General features: G+C 43.2%; 2 protein-coding genes across 2 annotated transcripts; both read right to left on the minus strand.

The window, feature by feature from the left end:
- Positions 1-1,664: 1,664 nt before the first annotated feature.
- Positions 1,665-3,005, minus strand: LOC139541163 (beta-1,3-galactosyl-O-glycosyl-glycoprotein beta-1,6-N-acetylglucosaminyltransferase 3-like). The gene has a single exon (XM_071345490.1). It carries the CDS (start codon positions 3,003-3,005, stop codon positions 1,665-1,667), a length of 1,341 nt encoding a protein of 446 aa, XP_071201591.1.
- A 14,470-nt stretch (positions 3,006-17,475) lies between these two features.
- LOC139541168 (beta-1,3-galactosyl-O-glycosyl-glycoprotein beta-1,6-N-acetylglucosaminyltransferase 3-like) lies at positions 17,476-18,816 on the minus strand. The gene has a single exon (XM_071345504.1). The coding sequence runs from the start codon at positions 18,814-18,816 to the stop codon at positions 17,476-17,478; it is 1,341 nt and encodes a 446-aa protein (XP_071201605.1).
- Between the last annotated feature and the right edge of the window lie 12 nt (positions 18,817-18,828).

Consider the following 18,828-nt stretch of genomic DNA (forward strand, 5'->3'; position numbering starts at 1 on the left):
TCAGTAAAAGGCACATGACAGCCTGCTTGAAGTTTGCCAAAACACACCTTAAGTCTCTCAGACCATGAGAAACAAGATTCTCTGGTCTGATGAAACCAAGATTGAACTCTTTGGCCTGAATACCAAGCGTCACATCTGGAGGAAACCTGCCACCATCCCTACCGTGAAGCATGTTGATGACTGGGGCGAAGGTTCACCTACCCTAAGCACACAGCCAAGACAACGCAGGAGTGGCTTCGGGGGAAGTCTCTGAGCATCCTTGAGTGGCCCAGCCAGAGCCCACACTTGAACCCGATCGAACATCTCTGGAGAGACCAGAAAATAGCTGTGCAACAACGCTCCCCATCAAACCTGACAGAGCTTGAGAGGATCTGCAGAGAAGAATGGGATAAACTCTCCAAATACAGGTGTGCCAAGCTTGTAGCGTCATACCCAAGAAGACTCGAGGCTGTAATCACTGCCAAAGGTGCTAAAACAAAGTACTGAGTAAAGGATTTTAATACTTATGTAAATGTGATATTTCAGTTTTAATTTTATTTTTAAATGTGCTATTATTTATAAAAGCCTGTTTTTGCTTTGTCATTATGGGGTATTGTGTGTAGATTGATAAGGAAAAAAACATTTGAATCCTTTTTAGAATAAGGCTGTAACAAAATGTGGAAAAGTCAAGGGGTCTGAATACTTTCCGAATGCCCTGTATTTTGAGCCTAGACTGAATTATTAATCCATATCACTCCAGTTAAACAAGTTCATAAAATAATGAATTATGTTGGCTAGCACTTATGGCACTTCCAAGGCTATTTCATTATGATTATTACGGTTGTGCCAATCAAATTATATATTTAGGCTATTGTAACAAGGTGTTAGGTTCAGACAAACAGAGTGAAAAACTAGTCAAAGCTCAAACCAAGTTTATTCACCCACTGTGTCAAACAGCTGAAAAGACAAAAACATGTTCCCACCAGCACCATTATTTATACCCTCCTTTAGGCAGAGTCTCCTCTTCGCACCTCTAAACAGTACATCTTTGCTGCTCGGCAGGTGAAGTGTGTAATAAAACGGTTCCTTCTCCCTTCGTCTGACCTGACCTCAGCCCACATTCCTCACTAATCCACAGCTATCCAAGTTTATCAGTGACCGCAACCAAGTGATTGCCTTTTCTAGTGAACAATCAACAAGCAACAATGGGCATGACGGACAGAAGTAGTCAGTACAGGTGTGATCAAGCCTTACATCAAAGTTGCCTGAAGCTGAATGGAACGTGGTATTCAGTTATTCAGTTATTCAGAAGAAAATCAGAAGAAAATCCTCTGACTGTCTAATTTCTCATCGGAAATTGCTTCTGACATTGAACAGGGTTAGGGTGTTTCATTAGTTTCAGGCTCTCCTGTGCCACTATTCCCAACATCTTATAGGTTGTAAATAAATCATTTTTATTTGAACACCCCAATTATGTTATTTTTTTACAACCTATATTGACATCATATAGACTGTATAAATATATAACTGTTGTTTAGAGAGTGTATTCCAAATGCAACATGACATTTTAGGTATAACTTAGCAGATGCTCTTGTCCATAGCCTCTTCCAATCAGTGCGTTCAATTCAACAGGTAAAACAACCACATATAAAAATGATACCAAGACACAAATAAAAAAATGTACATTACTGTATGTGCAACCCTTTCTCATTTCGTAGCTTTTTCCAGATACTTCCAGATGAACCATATGTTGCTTTGAAACGAAGGTATGACTCCAGACATCTAATGGCTACATCATCCACCTCTGGGTCAAACTTGTTAGCGATGAGGTGGTGGTGTTGTAGGAGCCACCGGAGATCTCCAGCCCCGTAGACACACACAGCTCTCCTGGAGGCACCGGAGCAGGGTGGATATGGGGCTCCTTTCCTCACATCTCCTTCCAGGTAACTCCACTTCACAATGCGAGCGATGGCGTTCATGTCTGATTCATGGAACTTGACGTGAGGAGGGTTAGACCCTGGCACTGAGGGCATGCGCTGCAGAGTGGCCCACAGGTGCTCATCAGGACTGTAGGTGTCCCTCTCCCACTCCAGCAGGGCCCGAACCTCCTGGCTGTCAACCACGTGATGGACAAAGTCCCTGGAGACCACGAAATAGGCGTTTCCGGAGAACATGGGGGTGCTGATTGGAGGAGGGCTCTTCGTAACACTCGTTCTGACTACTATGTTATTGGTTATATTGTGCTGATATTGCCACCGGCGTTTCTTATAGTCGACGGTGGTCTCAGACTCCATGCTGTTCCTCCCGTTGAGCAGTTTGAGTGACTGAACCATCTCTGCGTTGGTTTTAATGGGGAAATCTGTTCCACAGGTATTGAGCAGGTACCTCCACTGGACAGGTGACTTCAACAGGTCCTTCATACAGTTTAGATCTGCCTGCACTCGAGACCACGATGCATAAACCACACTCTCTGTCTTACTTGCCACAAACACATTGGTAAAACAAGTCACAATAGCCTTTACTGCAGTCTTGAATTCCTCTGAGGATTTCTGGTCCACATGCACGCAATATACATTCTGAGGTGTGTACACTGCACGCAGGAGTCGCTCAAACATCTCAATCTTCTCATGGACCACCATGGAGTAGGCGATGGGGAAGTCTCTCTCCTCCACACTCAGCGGCATCATGACGAACCCTCTGTCTGTAACGTACGTTTTACAGTTTCGGGTCACGTCGTGGTAGAACGCCTCAGACAGAAACGTGGGCTTATTCTTTGTTTTCAGAAGTCTTCTGAGCTGCTCCTTGTCGATGCCCTTCAGGTCTCCTTTGATGATAGCAGAGCAGGCTGTCAGGTCGTCTGCGTAGTCTTGTGGCAGGAGGTCAGGTGCTGGGAGCGGGCTTCTCTCAGAACAGGTTGGGCGTCTCAGAGTCTTCCATAGGAGAAGAGAGATTAAAGCAGACATTAGGATGAGAAAGAGGTTTCTGAAGAAGCATATATGTGATGTTGATGACCTAAGAGGACCCATAACAAAACTATCTATCTACAGTATGTATTATTAGCATTTGTGCAGACCATAGTCCGGGAGCACTGCTGTTAAATAATGAATGTCACACACACACTCAACTCAGTTTAAAGTGAGTAGGTAAGTGAGTAGGTAATCATTAACTTTAGTAGGCATGGCTACTGAAATTAAAAGGTACTAAACATGGAACAAATGTGGTTGAAAATGAATTACTAACCTACAATACCACACTTTCAGCATTTCCAAGTATTGGCATGATGCTCTGAATTACACAATTCTAACCCACTTACCCAACGCAATCAATATTGTTGGAGACATACAATACTTTTGACTGGTACTGTATGTATTATTAGTATTTCTGCAGACCATAGCCTGGGAGCAATTCTGTTAAATGATTAATGTCACACACCACACACACACACACACACACACACACACACACACACACACACACACACACACACACACACACACACACACACACACACACACACACACACACACACACACACACACACACACACACACACACACACACTCACTTTAAAATGAGTAGGGAATCATTAACTTTAGTAGGCATGGCTTTGTACTGTCTAGAAATACTTTAAATTAAAAGGTACTAAACTTGGAACAAATGTGGGTTGAAATGAAATACTAGCCTACAATACCAACATTTTCAGCAGTTCCAATGAATGGCATGATGCTCCAAAGTACACAATTCCAACCAATTTACCCCACGCAACCAATATTATTGGATATTACAATATATATTTTTTCATATAGAATTATGAACATCTTAAACAGTTGGCCACAGTTGGAGCGGGTTATGGTAGGGAAATGGTTGGGGTCAATTACAGTAGATCAATTCAGGAAGTAAACTGAAATTCCCATCACAGCTTTTCTTATCGCTTCAATTGTGTCATTAGAGAGGCAATAACTGTCAGGATGGTGTATTGGAGGCAAAGTAAAGTGCAGGAGAGCAGATTAGAATGAACAGGCACACTTTATTATAGTTCCAAATAAACGAGAGCACTACATGAAACAAACGCGCTCAAAAAACGGAACATAAAAGTAGAACGCGTAAACAAACACCACCTAACATGAAAACAATTACACACAACACATGATGGGAAACAGAGTGTTAAATACAAGTAGCTTAATTGGGAAATGAAAACCAGGTGTGTATGGAAACAAGACAAGACAAATGGATATACGTAAAATGGAGCGGCGATGGCTAGAAAGCCGGTGACGTCGATCGCGGAACGCCACCCGAACAAGGAGAGGGGCTGACCTCGGCAGAAGTCATGACAATAACAAGTTAACAAGTTGTAGTGATAAATGACACAGTCAAACAGTATGTTATTTCTGCTGAATGATTTCCTTCTGAGAAGGTGGTGGTAAAGTCCAAACCACCTGGTGATGCATTGTGTAAAAAATAATTCAGTGGCTTAGTAAATGCTATTATTTTCACAGAAAAATGCATGTTTCTGGTTTTACTTAATTTTTGTGTTAAAAAAGCTTGACTTTTGAAAATGTAAATTCAATTTAAAATATTGCAAAACTGAATGATTAATTGCATGTAAAAACAACTTGCATAATATTTTCTCTCAACTTAAGAATGTTATGTTCTTGCAACAACTTAACACGTGGCTCCTTTTTAGAGGATTGTGGGTATTTTTGTTGTTGTTGACTTCATGATATTTTTACACAATGTTTTATGCATTTTTGAAGAAAGAAAAGTAATATATTTCTATATTGGTATTAAGCAGTTTGTTGTGCTATGATGATGAATGAATATGAACATTTGGGCAAAGATGTTCAAAGATTGACATTTAAATTGAGCTGTAGATAAAAGATGATCAACAAGAACGTGTCTAAAGAGTTTATGACATGCCTTATGTTGAGCTTTGTCTCTGTGTGTTACCTGTGTTACAAAGGCCTGCATGATGCTGTTATAATGCACTTTCAAGCCCCCTTATCATGTCATATCATAATGATCCTTGTCAGTATACCATTGTAGCACATCAGAGCATGGTTAAACTACTAGATACCAGAGATCTTGAGCAGTATTGCCATAATTGTCTGTGTTGGGAGCTGGGAGCGGCACTGTGTGCCACGCTGTTCAGTGTCCAAGGAGCTGAAATCAGCAATCAGCTGTCTTCTATTTTTAACTCAAATTGCAGTACTGTCCATGGTTCTGAAACATTATTTACGTGTGCACTGTTATAATTGCACGATTTGGGATTAGCACAGGTTAGATATAAGCACTTTAATTTTACCTGCTGCTTTCCCAATAGTCACCACATCAGGCTCAAGATCACTCAAGATCACTTTGAAATGTCCGAAGGATGATGGCAAATGCCTTCAAAACCGCCCTCTAGGAGCGGTGGGCTTGGGTTTTGCTAGAGCGTTGTGGACGGGGGTGGCAGATGGGCGTAATCTCATGACTCCGGATCTGAAGGTTGCGTGTTTAATCCCAGTGGTACACACTCATTTTTTCAATTGTTTTCCGTATTCCAAACCCTTAATTTAAAACTTCTTAAGACTAGGGGGCGGTATTTTCGTTTTTGGCTAAAAAACGTAACCATTTGAAACTACCTATTTCTCAGCCCCCGAAACTAGAATATGCATATAATTGTCAGATTAGGATAGAAAACACTCTAAAGTTTCCAAAACTGTCTTAATATTTTCTGTGAGTTAAACAGAACTGATATTGCAGGCGAAAACCGGAGGAAAATCCAATCAGGAAGTGCCCCTGTTTTTGAAACCTCTCTGTTCCTATGCATCCCTATTGCCCATTTAAAGGGATATCAACCAGACTTTTTTTTCTATGGCTTCCCTAAGGTGTCAACAGCCTTTAGACATAGTTTCAGGCTTTTATTTTGAAGAATGAGCGTGAACGACCACATTGCGTAAGTGGATAGGTGGGGGCTCTCAGAGTGAGTTGTGCGCAAAAGGGAAAGGCAGCCATTGTTACTCCCGGTCCTAGTGAAAAGCCAACTGTCCCGGTTGATATATTATCGAATAGATATTTGAAAAACACCCTGAGGATGGATTATAAAAAACGTTTGACATGTTTCTGTGGACATTATGGATATAATTTGGAATTTTTGTCTGCGTTGTCATGACCGCTCTTTCCGGTGGATTCCTGGGCATAACGCAGCAAACTAACGGAGGTATTTGGATATAAAAAATATCTTTATGGAACAAAAGGAACATTTGTTGTCTAACTGGGAGTCTCGTTAGTGAAAACATCCGAAGATCATCAAAGGTAAACGATTAATTTGATTGCTTTTCTGATTTTCGTGACCAAGTTACCTGATGCTAAGTGTACTTATTGTTTTGTCGAGCGATCGATAAACTTACACAAACGCTTGTATTGCTTTCGCTGTAAAGCATAATTTCAAAATCTGAGACGACAGGTGGATTAACAAAAGGCTAAGCTGTGTTTTGCAATATTGCACTTGTGATTTCATGAATATGAATATTTTCTAGTAATATTATTTACCTGTGGCGCTATGCTACGCTATGCTAGTCAGCCTTTCTGATGACAATTATCCCGGATCCGGGATTGGTGGTTCAGAAAGGTTAACAATTCGTAATGAATGCCTAAACTTTATGTTTTGACCTTATCAAAAACCTTAACCCTTAACTGCTTACGTTTGGAGCAACTTCAAAATTTGAGGTTTGGAGAAACAGAATGATGCTGAGCAGGAGGACACGGCTTAATTGGTCCGCTAATACATAACTATTAATAACACAGTGCACTACTTTTGTTGGGAATCCCCCCCCCCAAAAAAAAAATAAATATAAACAAAAAATATTACAAAATTTCTTCAGATTTTTCAGGGGGTGCTGATGGTGAACCCCTACTTCCCACAGCTATGCATTCAGACCAGCCTTCCTGATTTAACTTTCATAAACTACATTAGTAGAAAGTGGACTGGTTTGACCTGTAGGCCTATGACAAACACTCTAAAAAGTCAAAATAATTGTCTTATTAATTAGCTATTTGTTTTACTTCCACCATTGAAAAAGATATTCTGAGTATATATACAGTAAAGTACCGGCACGTAAGGGTAAAGTAAACATACTTGAGCAAAATAGTGTTTTTCAGGAGAAGAAACAAATGTATTCAAGGAGTTGGTCTCTCTGATTGGTGCACTCAGATGTCATCAGCATTCCCCCTTGATTGCTGGAACAATAGAGGAGCAATAGAAGACAAAAGGCCCACCCATCCACTTGTGCCATGTCATGAGGAGATCTGCACCAGCTACTGAAATGCACCTTTTGTTAAGTAAATCAGGTGATAACTGAGGTGCTAGGGAGGCTGGAGTGGGTCTTTAAGAAATAGTGTAAATTCAACTAGCTTGTAAAATCGAAATACTATCCCCATTTTTCAGGTGTCCATAGGATTAATCTCTTCTAATTCTCTCTTCTGAGAGAAAACAAATTTTCTTGGATCTGTGTGCTGAGGTTACCGTAGGACACACCTTAGAGAACCTCAGTTTCCATATTGAAAGTGGACTACCAGTCAAGTCTGTTCTCGGGTGAGAACAACCCGACCACAGCTCCATATCTTGACTCCAAAGTCCAAGCCACTTACTGTGCTGGAACTGCTGACCAGCGCAAGGCCACAGTCCTCTGGGAGTCAACCCTGTATGCTGACCCCAGAAACCCCTCTGTGATCAAGATGATCCTGAGGAAGTTTGGTTGTTTAGGCTTAACTCAGAAGGTTGTGTCGTGTCCTGAGCTGACCCAGCAGGCCCTGCAGCATCCAGATCTGCCACAGAGTGCTGTGAAGCATGTGGAGGCCTGTGCCAATGCCAGTCAGGTGTCCGGGTACCTTTCCTGGAAGCAGCTGAGGTATAGTCTCGATCAGGAACTGAGCCAGTCCAAGAGGCCTAAACTGAAGCAGCAGCGACAGAGGTAGAAGCCAGTCAGCACTTCAGATAAAAAGTCTGGCAACATTTGGAGCAAGAGAGCAGCCAGCTGATGTAAAGCAGAAGACATCAGCTCGCACAAATGCCAGATAGAGAAGGGAGCATTGTCACTGATATTCCGCTCACATCAGAGTTTGGGGTCAATTCCATTTCAATTCTGTCAATTGAGGAAGTAAACAGAAATTCCAGTTTGAATTCAATTTTTTTTCTCAAAGAGCGGCAATGAGGGAATTCTTTAGTGGAATTTGAATTTCACTTAACTTCCTGAATTGACCACAACCCTGGCACACATACACATAGTCACACACACGTTTAGTTTTATTAGTCATATGTATATGATACACATGGTACATACTGTCCAACGAAATGCTTACTTGCAGGTTCCTTCTCAACAATGCAACAGTAAGAAATAATAAAAGATAAGAACATGAACATAAAGTAAATGGCTCTGCAGACACAAACTTAAACACATGGCTCGTGAGGATTACATCATCATATACTTATTTTTTATATAGGGGGGGGGGGGGGGGGGGTTAATTAGTATAACATCTGTCAGTTATGTACTTTGATTCCACAATTTACATGTGAGTTACATGTAAACATTTGTCATGAGAGAAAGGAGAACTGCACATCAAACTGGCCAGGCCTGGATAGGAATAAAATAGGGTGGTGGTACAATATTACCACTGAGTTTAGTGACTGTGTAACAATACAAATGGCTTTCAAAAACAAACAATATATAACGGAAAAGAGGTCATGAAATGTTCCTCATCAATTCAAATGGGCATCATAGACCTCTTTGACCATTGCATTAATTTCTTCTTCATCTACTTTCTGGAACTTAACCTTTTTGGAAACAGTGAAAAAATGTGAAAACAAATTATTCCATGAACAGAAGAAAACAAATACCAAAACTCAACCATAGCATTTTGATAGAGAAAGACAAACAATAGTCTATGTTACTGATGGAAATGATGGTGGATGTTGAGCCATAGCATAGCAAGCCAAAATAAACTCAAGTGATCTTTCACATGGATTTAGGAACAACCAGAGCCATATATTTGTATTCATCTAAATATATTTGGGAACAACCATCTATTGTCTTCTTATAGATAGTTGGATGAGGGCTCTTCATAACGCCCATTCTGACCACAGTGTTGTGGGTCACCCTGTGGTGGAACGGCGTCGGGTGCGATATCGTACTTGCCATCCAAATACACCTCTGCTGCTTTCAATCAGGCTCTCAGCGATCACTGCATCATTGCCTGCATCCGCTATGGGTCCGCGATCAAACAACCACCCCTCATCACTGTCAAACGCTCCCTAAAACTATCCACTGCACTGAGGCTAGGAAACACTGTCGCCACTGATAAATCCACGATAATCGAGAATTTCAATAAGCATTTCTCTACGGCTGGCCATGCTTTCCTCCTGGCTACCCCAACCCCGGCCAACAGCTCCACACCCCCTGCAGCTACTTGCCCAAGCCTCCCCAGCTTCTCCTTCACTCAAATCCAGATAGCAGATGTTCTGAAAGAGCTGTATAACCTAGACCCATACAAATCAGCTGGGCAAGACAATCTGTACCCTCTCTTTCTAAAATTATTTGCCACCATTGTTGCAACCCTTATGACCAGTCTGTTCAATCTCTCTTTCGTATCGTCCAAGATTCCTAAAGATTGGAAAGTTGCCGCGTTCATCCCCTTCTTCAAAGCGGGTGACACTCTAGACCCAAACTGTTACAGACCAATATCCATCTTGCCCTGGCTTTCTAAAGTCTTCGAAAGCCAAGTTAACAAACAGATCACTGACCATTTCGAATCCCACCGTACCTTCTCCGCTGTGCAATCTGGTTTCCGAGCTGGTCACGGGAGCACTTGAGCCACGCTCAAGGTACTAAACAATATCATAACCGCCATCGATAAAAGACAGTACTGTGCAGGCGTCTTCATCGACCTGGCCAAGGCATTCGACTCTGTCAATCACTGTATTCTTATCGGCAGACTCAACAGCCTTGGTTTCTCAAATGACTGCCTCGCCTGGTTCACCAACTGCTTCTCAGATAGAGTTCAGTGTGTCAAATCGGGCGGCCTGTTGTCCGGACCTCTGGCAGTCTCTATGGGGTTACCACAGGGTTCAAATCTCGGGCCGACTCTTTTCTCTGTATATATCAACGATGTCACTCTTGCTGCGGGTGATTCCTTAATCCACCTCTATGCAGACGATATCATTCTGTATACATCTGGCCCTTCTTTGGACACTGTGTTAACAAACCTCCAAACGAGCTTCAATGCCATACAACACTCCTTCCGTGGCCTCCAACTGCTCTTAAACGCTAGTAAAACCAAATGCATGCTCTTCAACCGGTCGCTGCCCGCACCCGCCCACCCGACTAGCATCACTACTCTGGACAGTTCTGACTTAGAATATGTGGTCAACTACAAATACCTAGGTGTCTGGGTAGACTGTAAACCCTCCTTCCAGACTCATATTAAACATCTCCAATCCAAAATTAAATCTAGAATTGGCTTCCTATTTCGCAACAAAGCCTCCTTCACTCACGCTGCCAAACATACCATCGTAAAACTGACTATCCTACCGATCTTCAACTTCGGTGATGTCATTTACAAAATAGCCTCCCACACTCTACTCAGCAAACTAAATGCAGTCTATCACAGTGCCATCCGTTTTGTCACCAAAGCCCCATATACCACCCACCACTGCAACCTGTATGCTCTCGTCGGCTGGCCCTCGCTACATATTCGTCGCCAGACCCACTGGCTCCATGTCATCTATAAGTCTTTGCTAGGTAAAGCTCCGCCTTATCTCAGCTCACTGGTCACCATAACAACACACACCCGTAGCACGCGCTCCAGCAGGTATATCTCACTGGTCATCCCCAAAGCCAAAACCTCCTTTGGCTGCCTTTCCTTCCAGTTCTCTGCTGCCAATGACTGGAACGAATTGTAAAAATCGCTGAAGTTGGAGACTTATATCTCCCTCACTAACTTTAAGCATCAGCTATCTGAGCAGCTTTCCGATCGCTTCAGCTGTACACAGCCCATCTGTAAATAGACCATCCAACTACTTACCTCATGCCCATAATGTTTTTATTTACTTTTTTTGCTCTTTTGCAGACCAGTCTTTCAACTTGCACATCATCATCTGCACATCTATCACTCCAGTGTTGATTTGCTAAATTGTAATTACTTCGCTACTATGGCCTATTTATTGCCATACCTATATGCTTTTGGTATAACTAAGCAGACACTCCTATCTTAACCATATGTTGCTTTGAAATGAAGGTATGACTCCAGACATCAAATGGCTACATCATCCACCTCTGGGTCAAACTTGTTAGCGATGAGATGGTGGTGTTGTAGGAGCCACCAGAGACCTCCAGCCCAGTAGAGACACACAGCTCTCCTGGAGGCACCGGAGCAGAGTGTATATGGGTTCCTTTCATCACATCTCCTTCCAGGTAAGTTCATCATGCGAGCAATGGCTTCATGTCTGATTCATGGTGCTTTATGTGGGGAGGTTTAGACCCTGGGACTGAGGGCCTGCACTGCAGAGTGGCCCACATGTGCTCATGAGGACTTCCTATATGAATATTAAGCAGTTTGCTGTCCCATGAGGTTAAATGGATCATGATGAACGGATATCAAAACTGTTGGGCAAATTTACGTTCAAAGATGTCATTAGCCATTCCATCCAGAGATAATTCATGTGCATCACCCTTAATGTCAAAGGCAAATGCAATGCTTGCAGCTCTACCGCCACTTTCTGCTAGTAGAATGAGCACTTTGTTCAACAAATCATCAAATCAAATCAAATTTTATTTGTCACATACACATGGTTAGCAGATGTTAATGCGAGTGTAGCGAAATGCTTGTGCTTCTAGTTCCGACAATGCAGTAATAACCAACAAGTAATCTAACCTAACAATTCCACAACTACTACCTTATACACACAAGTGTAAAGGGATAAAGAATATGTACATAAAGATATATGAATGAGTGATGGTACAGAACGGCATAGGCAAGATGCAGTAGATGGTATAGAGTACAGTATATACATATGAGATGAGTAATGTAGGGTATGTAAACATAAAGTGGCATAGTTTAAAGTGGCTAGTGATACATGTATTACATAAAGATGGCAAGATGCAGTAGATGATATAGAGTACAGTATATACATATACATATGAGATGAGTAATGTAGGGTATGTAAACATTATATTAAGTGGCATTGTTTAAAGTGGCTAGTGGTACATTTTTACATAATTTCCATCAATTCCCATTATTAAAGTGGCTGGTGTTGAGTCAGTATGTTGGCAGCGGCCACTAAATGTTAGTGGTGGCTGTTTAACAGTCTGATGGCCTTGAGATAGAAGCTGTTTTTCAGTCTCTCGGTCCCTGCTTTGATGCACCTGTACTGACCTCGCCTTCTGGATGATAGCGGGGTGAACAGGCAGTGGCTTGGGTGGTTGTTGTCCTTGATGATCTTTATGGCCTTCCTGTGATATCGGGTGGTGTAGGTGTCCTGGAGGGCAGGTAGTTTGCCCCCGGTGATGCGTTGTGCAGACCTCACTACCCTCTGGAGAGCCTTACGGTTGTGGGCGGAGCAGTTGCCGTACCAGGCGGTGATACAGCCCGACAGGATGCTCTCGATTGTGCATCTGTAGAAGTTTGTGAGTGCTTTTGGTGACAAGCTGAATTTCTTCAGCCTCCTGAGGTTGAAGAGGCGCTGCTGCGCCTTCTTCACAACGCTGTCTGTGTGGGTGGACCAATTCAGTTTGTCCGTGATGTGTACACCGAGGAACTTAAAACTTTCCACCTTCTCCACTACTGTCCCGTCGATGTGGATAGGGGGGTGCTCCCTCTGCTGTTTCCTGAAGTCCACAATCATCTCCTTTGTTTTGTTGACGTTGAGTGTGAGGTTATTTTCCTGACACCACACTCCGAGGGCCCTCACCTCCTCCCTGTAGGCCGTCTCGTCGTTGTTGGTAATCAAGCCTACCACTGTAGTGTCGTCCGCAAACTTGATGATTGAGTTGGAGGCGTGCATGGCCACGCAGTCGTGGGTGAACAGGGAGTACAGGAGAGGGCTGAGAACGCACCCTTGTGGGGCCCCAGTGTTGAGGATCAGCGGGGTGGAGATGTTGTTACCTACCCTCACCACTTGGGGGCGGCCCGTCAGGAAGTCCAGGACCCAGTTGCACAGGGCGGGGTCGAGACCCAGGGTCTCGAGCTTGATGACGAGTTTGGAGGGTACTATGGTGTTAAATGCTGAGCTGTAGTCGATGAACAGCATTCTCACATAGGTATTCCTCTTGTCCAGATGGGTTAGGGCAGTGTGCAGTGTGGTTGCGATTGCGTCGTCTGTGGACCTATTGGGTCGGTAAGCAAATTGGATTGGGTCTAGGGTGTCAGGTAGGGTGGAGGTGATATGGTCCTTGACTAGTCTCTCAAAGCACTTCATGATGACGGAAGTGAGTGCTACGGGGCGGTAGTCGTTTAGCTCAGTTACCTTAGCTTTCTTGGGAACAGGAACAATGGTGGCCCTCTTGAAGCATGTGGGAACAGCAGACTGGGATAAGGATTGATTGAATATGTCCTTAAACACACCAGCCAGCTGGTCTGCGCATGCTCTGAGGACGCGGCTGGGAATGCCGTCTGGGCCTGCAGCCTTGCGAGGGTTAACACGTTTAAATGTTTTACTCACCTCGGCTGCAGTGAAGGAGAGCCCGCAGGTTTTGGTAGCGGGCCGTGTCAGTGGCACTGTATTGTCCTCAAAGCGAGCAAAAAAGTTATTTAGCCTGTCTGGGAGCAAGACATCCTGGTCCGCGACGGGGCTGGTTTTCTTTTTGTAATCCGTGATTGACTGTAGACCCTGCCACATACCTCTTGTCTCTGAGCTGTTGAATTGCGACTCTACTTTGTCTCTATACTGGGACTTAGCTTGTTTGATTGCCTTGCGGAGAGAATAGCTACACTGTTTGTATTCGGTCATGTTTCCGGTCACCTTGCCCTGGTTAAAAGCAGTGGTTCGCGCTTTCAGTTTCACGCGAATGCTGCCATCAATCCACAGTTTCTGGTTTGGGAATGTTTTAATTGTTGCTGTGGGTACGACATCGTCAATGCACTTTCTAATGAACTCGCTCACCGAATCAGCGTATTCGTCAATATTGTTGTTGGACGCAATGCAGAACATATCCCAATCCACGTGATCGAAGCAGTCTTGAAGCATGGAATCAGATTGGTCGGACCAGCGTTGAACAGACCTGAGCGAGGGAGCTTGTTGTTTTAGTTTCTGTTTGTAGGCTGGAAGCAACAAAATGGAGTCGTGGTCAGCTTTTCCGAAAAGAGGGCGAGGGAGGGCCTTATATGCGTCGCGGAAGTTAGTATAACAATGATCCAAGGTTTTACCAGCCCTGGTAGCACAATCGATATGCTGATAGAATTTAGGGAGTTTTGTTGTCAGATTAGCCTTGTTAAAATCCCCAGCTACGATGAATGCAGCCTCAGCCTCAGGACAATGTCTGCTAAAGTGGGTTAAATGGCTATCATGAAAAAAAGAGATCATGAAATGTTCCTTATCAATTCAAATGGTCAGTTAAGGACTATTTGATATCACATTTCAATCAGCAGGTGGCATTCTCTTCAAATGAAAAGGAGAGTTAAAGAGTAAGGCAACTAGCCAAGCAATATTGTCATTTATTTACTTGAGGTGAACAGTTTATTTGGTTTGGAAGTGACAAACAATGCAGCCAACTTTTTAGAGACATGAAAGGCAAAATTGAGGGGGCAAAAGTTTTCTTTGAACACCCGTCATATGAGTTTTTTTTACAACCTCCATTGACGTCATCAATACTGTCTAATGATAAGGCAGACACTCTTATCCAGAACCACTTCCATTTAGTTTAATAGTTAAACCTGTCATGAGAGACTGGGGTTGGTTGGGGACATTTCAGGAAGTAAACTGAAATTTCCATTCCAGCTTTCCTTATTGCTTCGATTGCCTCGTTAGAAAGGCAACAACGAGGCTTCCCTTGACAGTTACAGTGCCTTCAGAAAATATTCGCACCCCTTGACATTTTCCACATTTTGTTGTGTTAAAGCCTGAATTTAAAATGGATTCAATTGAGATTTTCTGTCACTAGCCCACACACAATACTCCATAATTTCAAAGAGGAATTATATTTTTGACATTTTTACTAACTATACTGAACATAAATATAAACACAACATGCATCAATTTTGTTACGTTACAGCCTTAATCTATAATGGATAAAGATACATGTTTTCACTCAGCAATCTACACACAATACCCCGTAACGACAAAGCAAAAAAACAGAAATACCTTATTTACATAAGTACTCAGACTCTTTGCTATGAGACTTAACATTGAGCTCAGGTGCATCCTGTTTCCATTGATAATCCTTGAGCTATTTCTACAACTTGATTGGTGTCCACCTGTGGTAAATTCAATTGATTGGACATGATTTGGAAAAGCACACACCTGTCTATATAAGGTCCCACAGTTGACAGTGCATGTCAGAGCAAAAACCAAGCCATGAGGTCAAAACAATTGGTAGTAGAGCTCCGAGACAGGATTGTGTAGAGGCACAGATCTGGGGAAGGGTACCAAAACATTTCTGCAGCATTGAAGATCCCAAAGAACAAAGTGGGCGCCATCATTCTTAAATGGAAGAAGTTTGGAACCACCAAGACTCTTCCTAGAGCTGGCCACCTGGCCAAACTGAGCAATCGGGGGAGAAGAACCCTGATGGTCACTCTGACAAAGCTCTAGAGTTCCTCTGTGGAGATAGGAGAACCTTCCAGAAGGACAACCATCTCTGTAGCACTCCATCAATCAGGCATTTATGGTAGAGTGGCCAGATGGACGCAATTCCTCAGTAAAAGGCACATGACAGCCCGCTTGAAGTTTGCCAAAACGCACCTTAAGTCTCTCAGACCATGAGAAACAAGATTCTCTGGTCTGATGAAACCAAGATTGAACTCTTTGGCCTGAATGCCAAGCGTCACATCTGGAGGAAACCTGGCACCATCCCTACCATGAAGCATGGTGGTGACTGGGGCGAAGGTTCACCTACCCTAAGCACACAGCCAAGATAACGCAGGAGTGGTTTCGGGACAAGTCTCTGAATGTCCTTGAGTGGCCCAGACTTGAACCCGATCGAACATCTCTGGAGAGACCGGAAAATAGCTGTGCAACAACGCTCCCCATCCAGCCTGACAGAGCTTGAGAGGATCTGCAGAGAAGAATGGGATAAACTCTCCAAATACAGGTGGGCCAAGCTTGTAGCGTCATACCCAAGAAGACTCGTGGCTGTAATCACTGCCAAAGGTGCTAAAACAAAGCACTGAGTAAAAAGTTTTTAATACTGTGATATTTCAGTTTTTTTTATTTTTAAATGTGCTAACATTAATAAAAGCCAGTTTTTGCTTTGTTTTTATGGGGTATTGTGTGTAGATTGATAAGGGAAAAAACATTTGAATCCATTTTAGAATAAGGCTGTAACAAGAAAAAGTCAAGGGGTCTGAATACTTTCCGAATGCACTGTATTTTGAGCCTAGACTGATTAATTAATCCATATCACTGCAGTTAAACAAGTTCATAAAATAATGAATTATGTTGGCTTGTACTTATGGCACTTCCAAGGCTGTTTCATGATGATTATTACGGTTGTGTCAATCATATTATATATTTAGGCTATTGTAACAAGGTGTTAGGTTCTGACAAACTAGTCAAAGCTCAAACCAAGTTTATTCACCCACTGGGTCAAACAGCTGAAAAGACAAAAACATGTTCCCACCAGCACCATTATTTATACCCTCCTTTAGGCAGAGTCTCCTATTCGCACCTCTAAACACTACATCTTTGCTGCTCGACAGGTGAAGTGTGTAATAAAACGGTTCTCTCTTCGTCTGACCTGACCTCAGCCCACATTCCTCACTAATCCACAGCTATCCAAGTTTATCAGTGACCGCAACCAAGTGATTGCCTTTTCTAGTGAACAATCAACAAGCAACAATGGGCATGACGGACAGAAGTAGTCAGTACAGGTGTGATCAAGCCTTACATCAAAGTTGCCTGAAGCTGAATGGAACGTGGTATACCCTGACCAGTTATTCAGAAGAAAATCCTCTGACTGTCTAATTTCTCATCGGAAATTGCTGCTGACATTGAACAGGGTTAGGGTGTTTCATTAGTTTCAGGCTCTCCTGTTTAACTATTCCCAACATCTTATAGGTTGTAAATAAATCATTTTTATTTGAACACCCCAATTATGATTTTTTTTTTTACAACCTATATTGACATCATATAGACTGTGTAAATATATAACTGTTGTTTAGAGAGTGTATTCTAAATGCAACATGACATTTTAGGTATAACTTAGCAGATGCTCTTGTCCATAGCCTCTTCCAATCAGTGCATTCAATTCAACAGTTAAAACAACCACATATAAAAATTATACCAAAACACAAATATTTTTTTTTACATTACTGTATGTGCAACCCTTTCTCATTTCGTAGCTTTTTCCAGATACTTCCAGATGAACCATATGTTGCTTTGAAACGAAGGTATGACTCCAGACATCTAATGGCTACATCATCCACCTCTGGGTCAAACTTGTTAGCGATGAGATGGTGGTGTTGTAGGAGCCACCGGAGATCTCCAGCCCCGTAGACACACACAGCTCTCCTGGAGGCACCGGAGCAGGGTGGATATGGGGCTCCTTTCCTCACATCTCCTTCCAGGGAACTCCACTTCACCATGCGAGCGATGGCGTTCATGTCTGATTCATGGAACTTGACGTGAGGAGGGTTAGACCCTGGCACTGAGGGCATGCGCTGCAGAGTGGCCCACAGGTGCTCATCAGGACTGTAGGTGTCCCTCTCCCACTCCAGCAGGGCCCGAACCTCCTGGCTGTCAACCACGTGATGGACAAAGTCCCTGGAGACCACGAAATAGGCGTTTCCGGAGAACATGGGGGTGCTGATTGGAGGAGGGCTCTTCGTAACGCTCGTTCTGACTACTATGTTATTGGTTATATTGTGCTGATACTGCCACCGGCGTTTCTTATAGTCGACGGTGGTCTCAGACTCCATGCTGTTCCTCCCGTTGAGCAGTTTGAGTGACTGAACCATCTCTGCGTTGGTTTTAATGGGGAAATCTGTTCCACAGGTATTGAGCAGGTACCTCCACTGGACAGGTGACTTCAACAGGTCCTTCATACAGTTTAGATCTGCCTGCACTCGAGACCACGATGCATAAACCACACTCTCTGTCTTACTTGCCACAAACACATTGGTAAAACAAGTCACAATAGCCTTTACTGCAGTCTTGAATTCCTCTGAGGATTTCTGGTCCACATGCACGCAATATACATTCTGAGGTGTGTACACTGCACGCAGGAGTCGCTCAAACATCTCAATCTTCTCATGGACCACCATGGAGTAGGCGATGGGGAAGTCTCTCTCCTCCACACTCAGCGGCATCATGACGAACCCTCTGTCTGTAACGTACGTTTTACAGTTTCGGGTCACGTCGTGGTAGAACGCCTCAGACAGAAACGTGGGCTTATTCTTTGTTTTCAGAAGTCTTCTGAGCTGCTCCTTGTCGATGCCCTTCAGGTCTCCTTTGATGATAGCAGAGCAGGCTGTCAGGTCGTCTGCGTAGTCTTGTGGCAGGAGGTCAGGTGCTGGGAGCGGGCTTCTCTCAGAACAGGTTGGGCGTCTCAGAGTCTTCCATAGGAGAAGAGAGATTAAAGCAGACATTAGGATGAGAAAGAGGTTTCTGAAGAAGCATATATGTGATGTTGATGACCTAAGAGGACCCATAACAAAACGGTG

Source organism: Salvelinus alpinus, chromosome 2 (assembly GCF_045679555.1).
Source record: "Salvelinus alpinus chromosome 2, SLU_Salpinus.1, whole genome shotgun sequence".
Taxonomy (NCBI): Eukaryota; Metazoa; Chordata; class Actinopteri; order Salmoniformes; family Salmonidae; genus Salvelinus; species Salvelinus alpinus.

Excerpts from the sequence above, each read along its gene's own strand:
- LOC139541163 (XM_071345490.1), bottom strand. The coding sequence starts at position 3,005 with ATGGGTCCTCTTAGGTCATCAACATCACATATATGCTTCTTCAGAAAC.
- LOC139541168 (XM_071345504.1), bottom strand. The coding sequence starts at position 18,816 with ATGGGTCCTCTTAGGTCATCAACATCACATATATGCTTCTTCAGAAAC.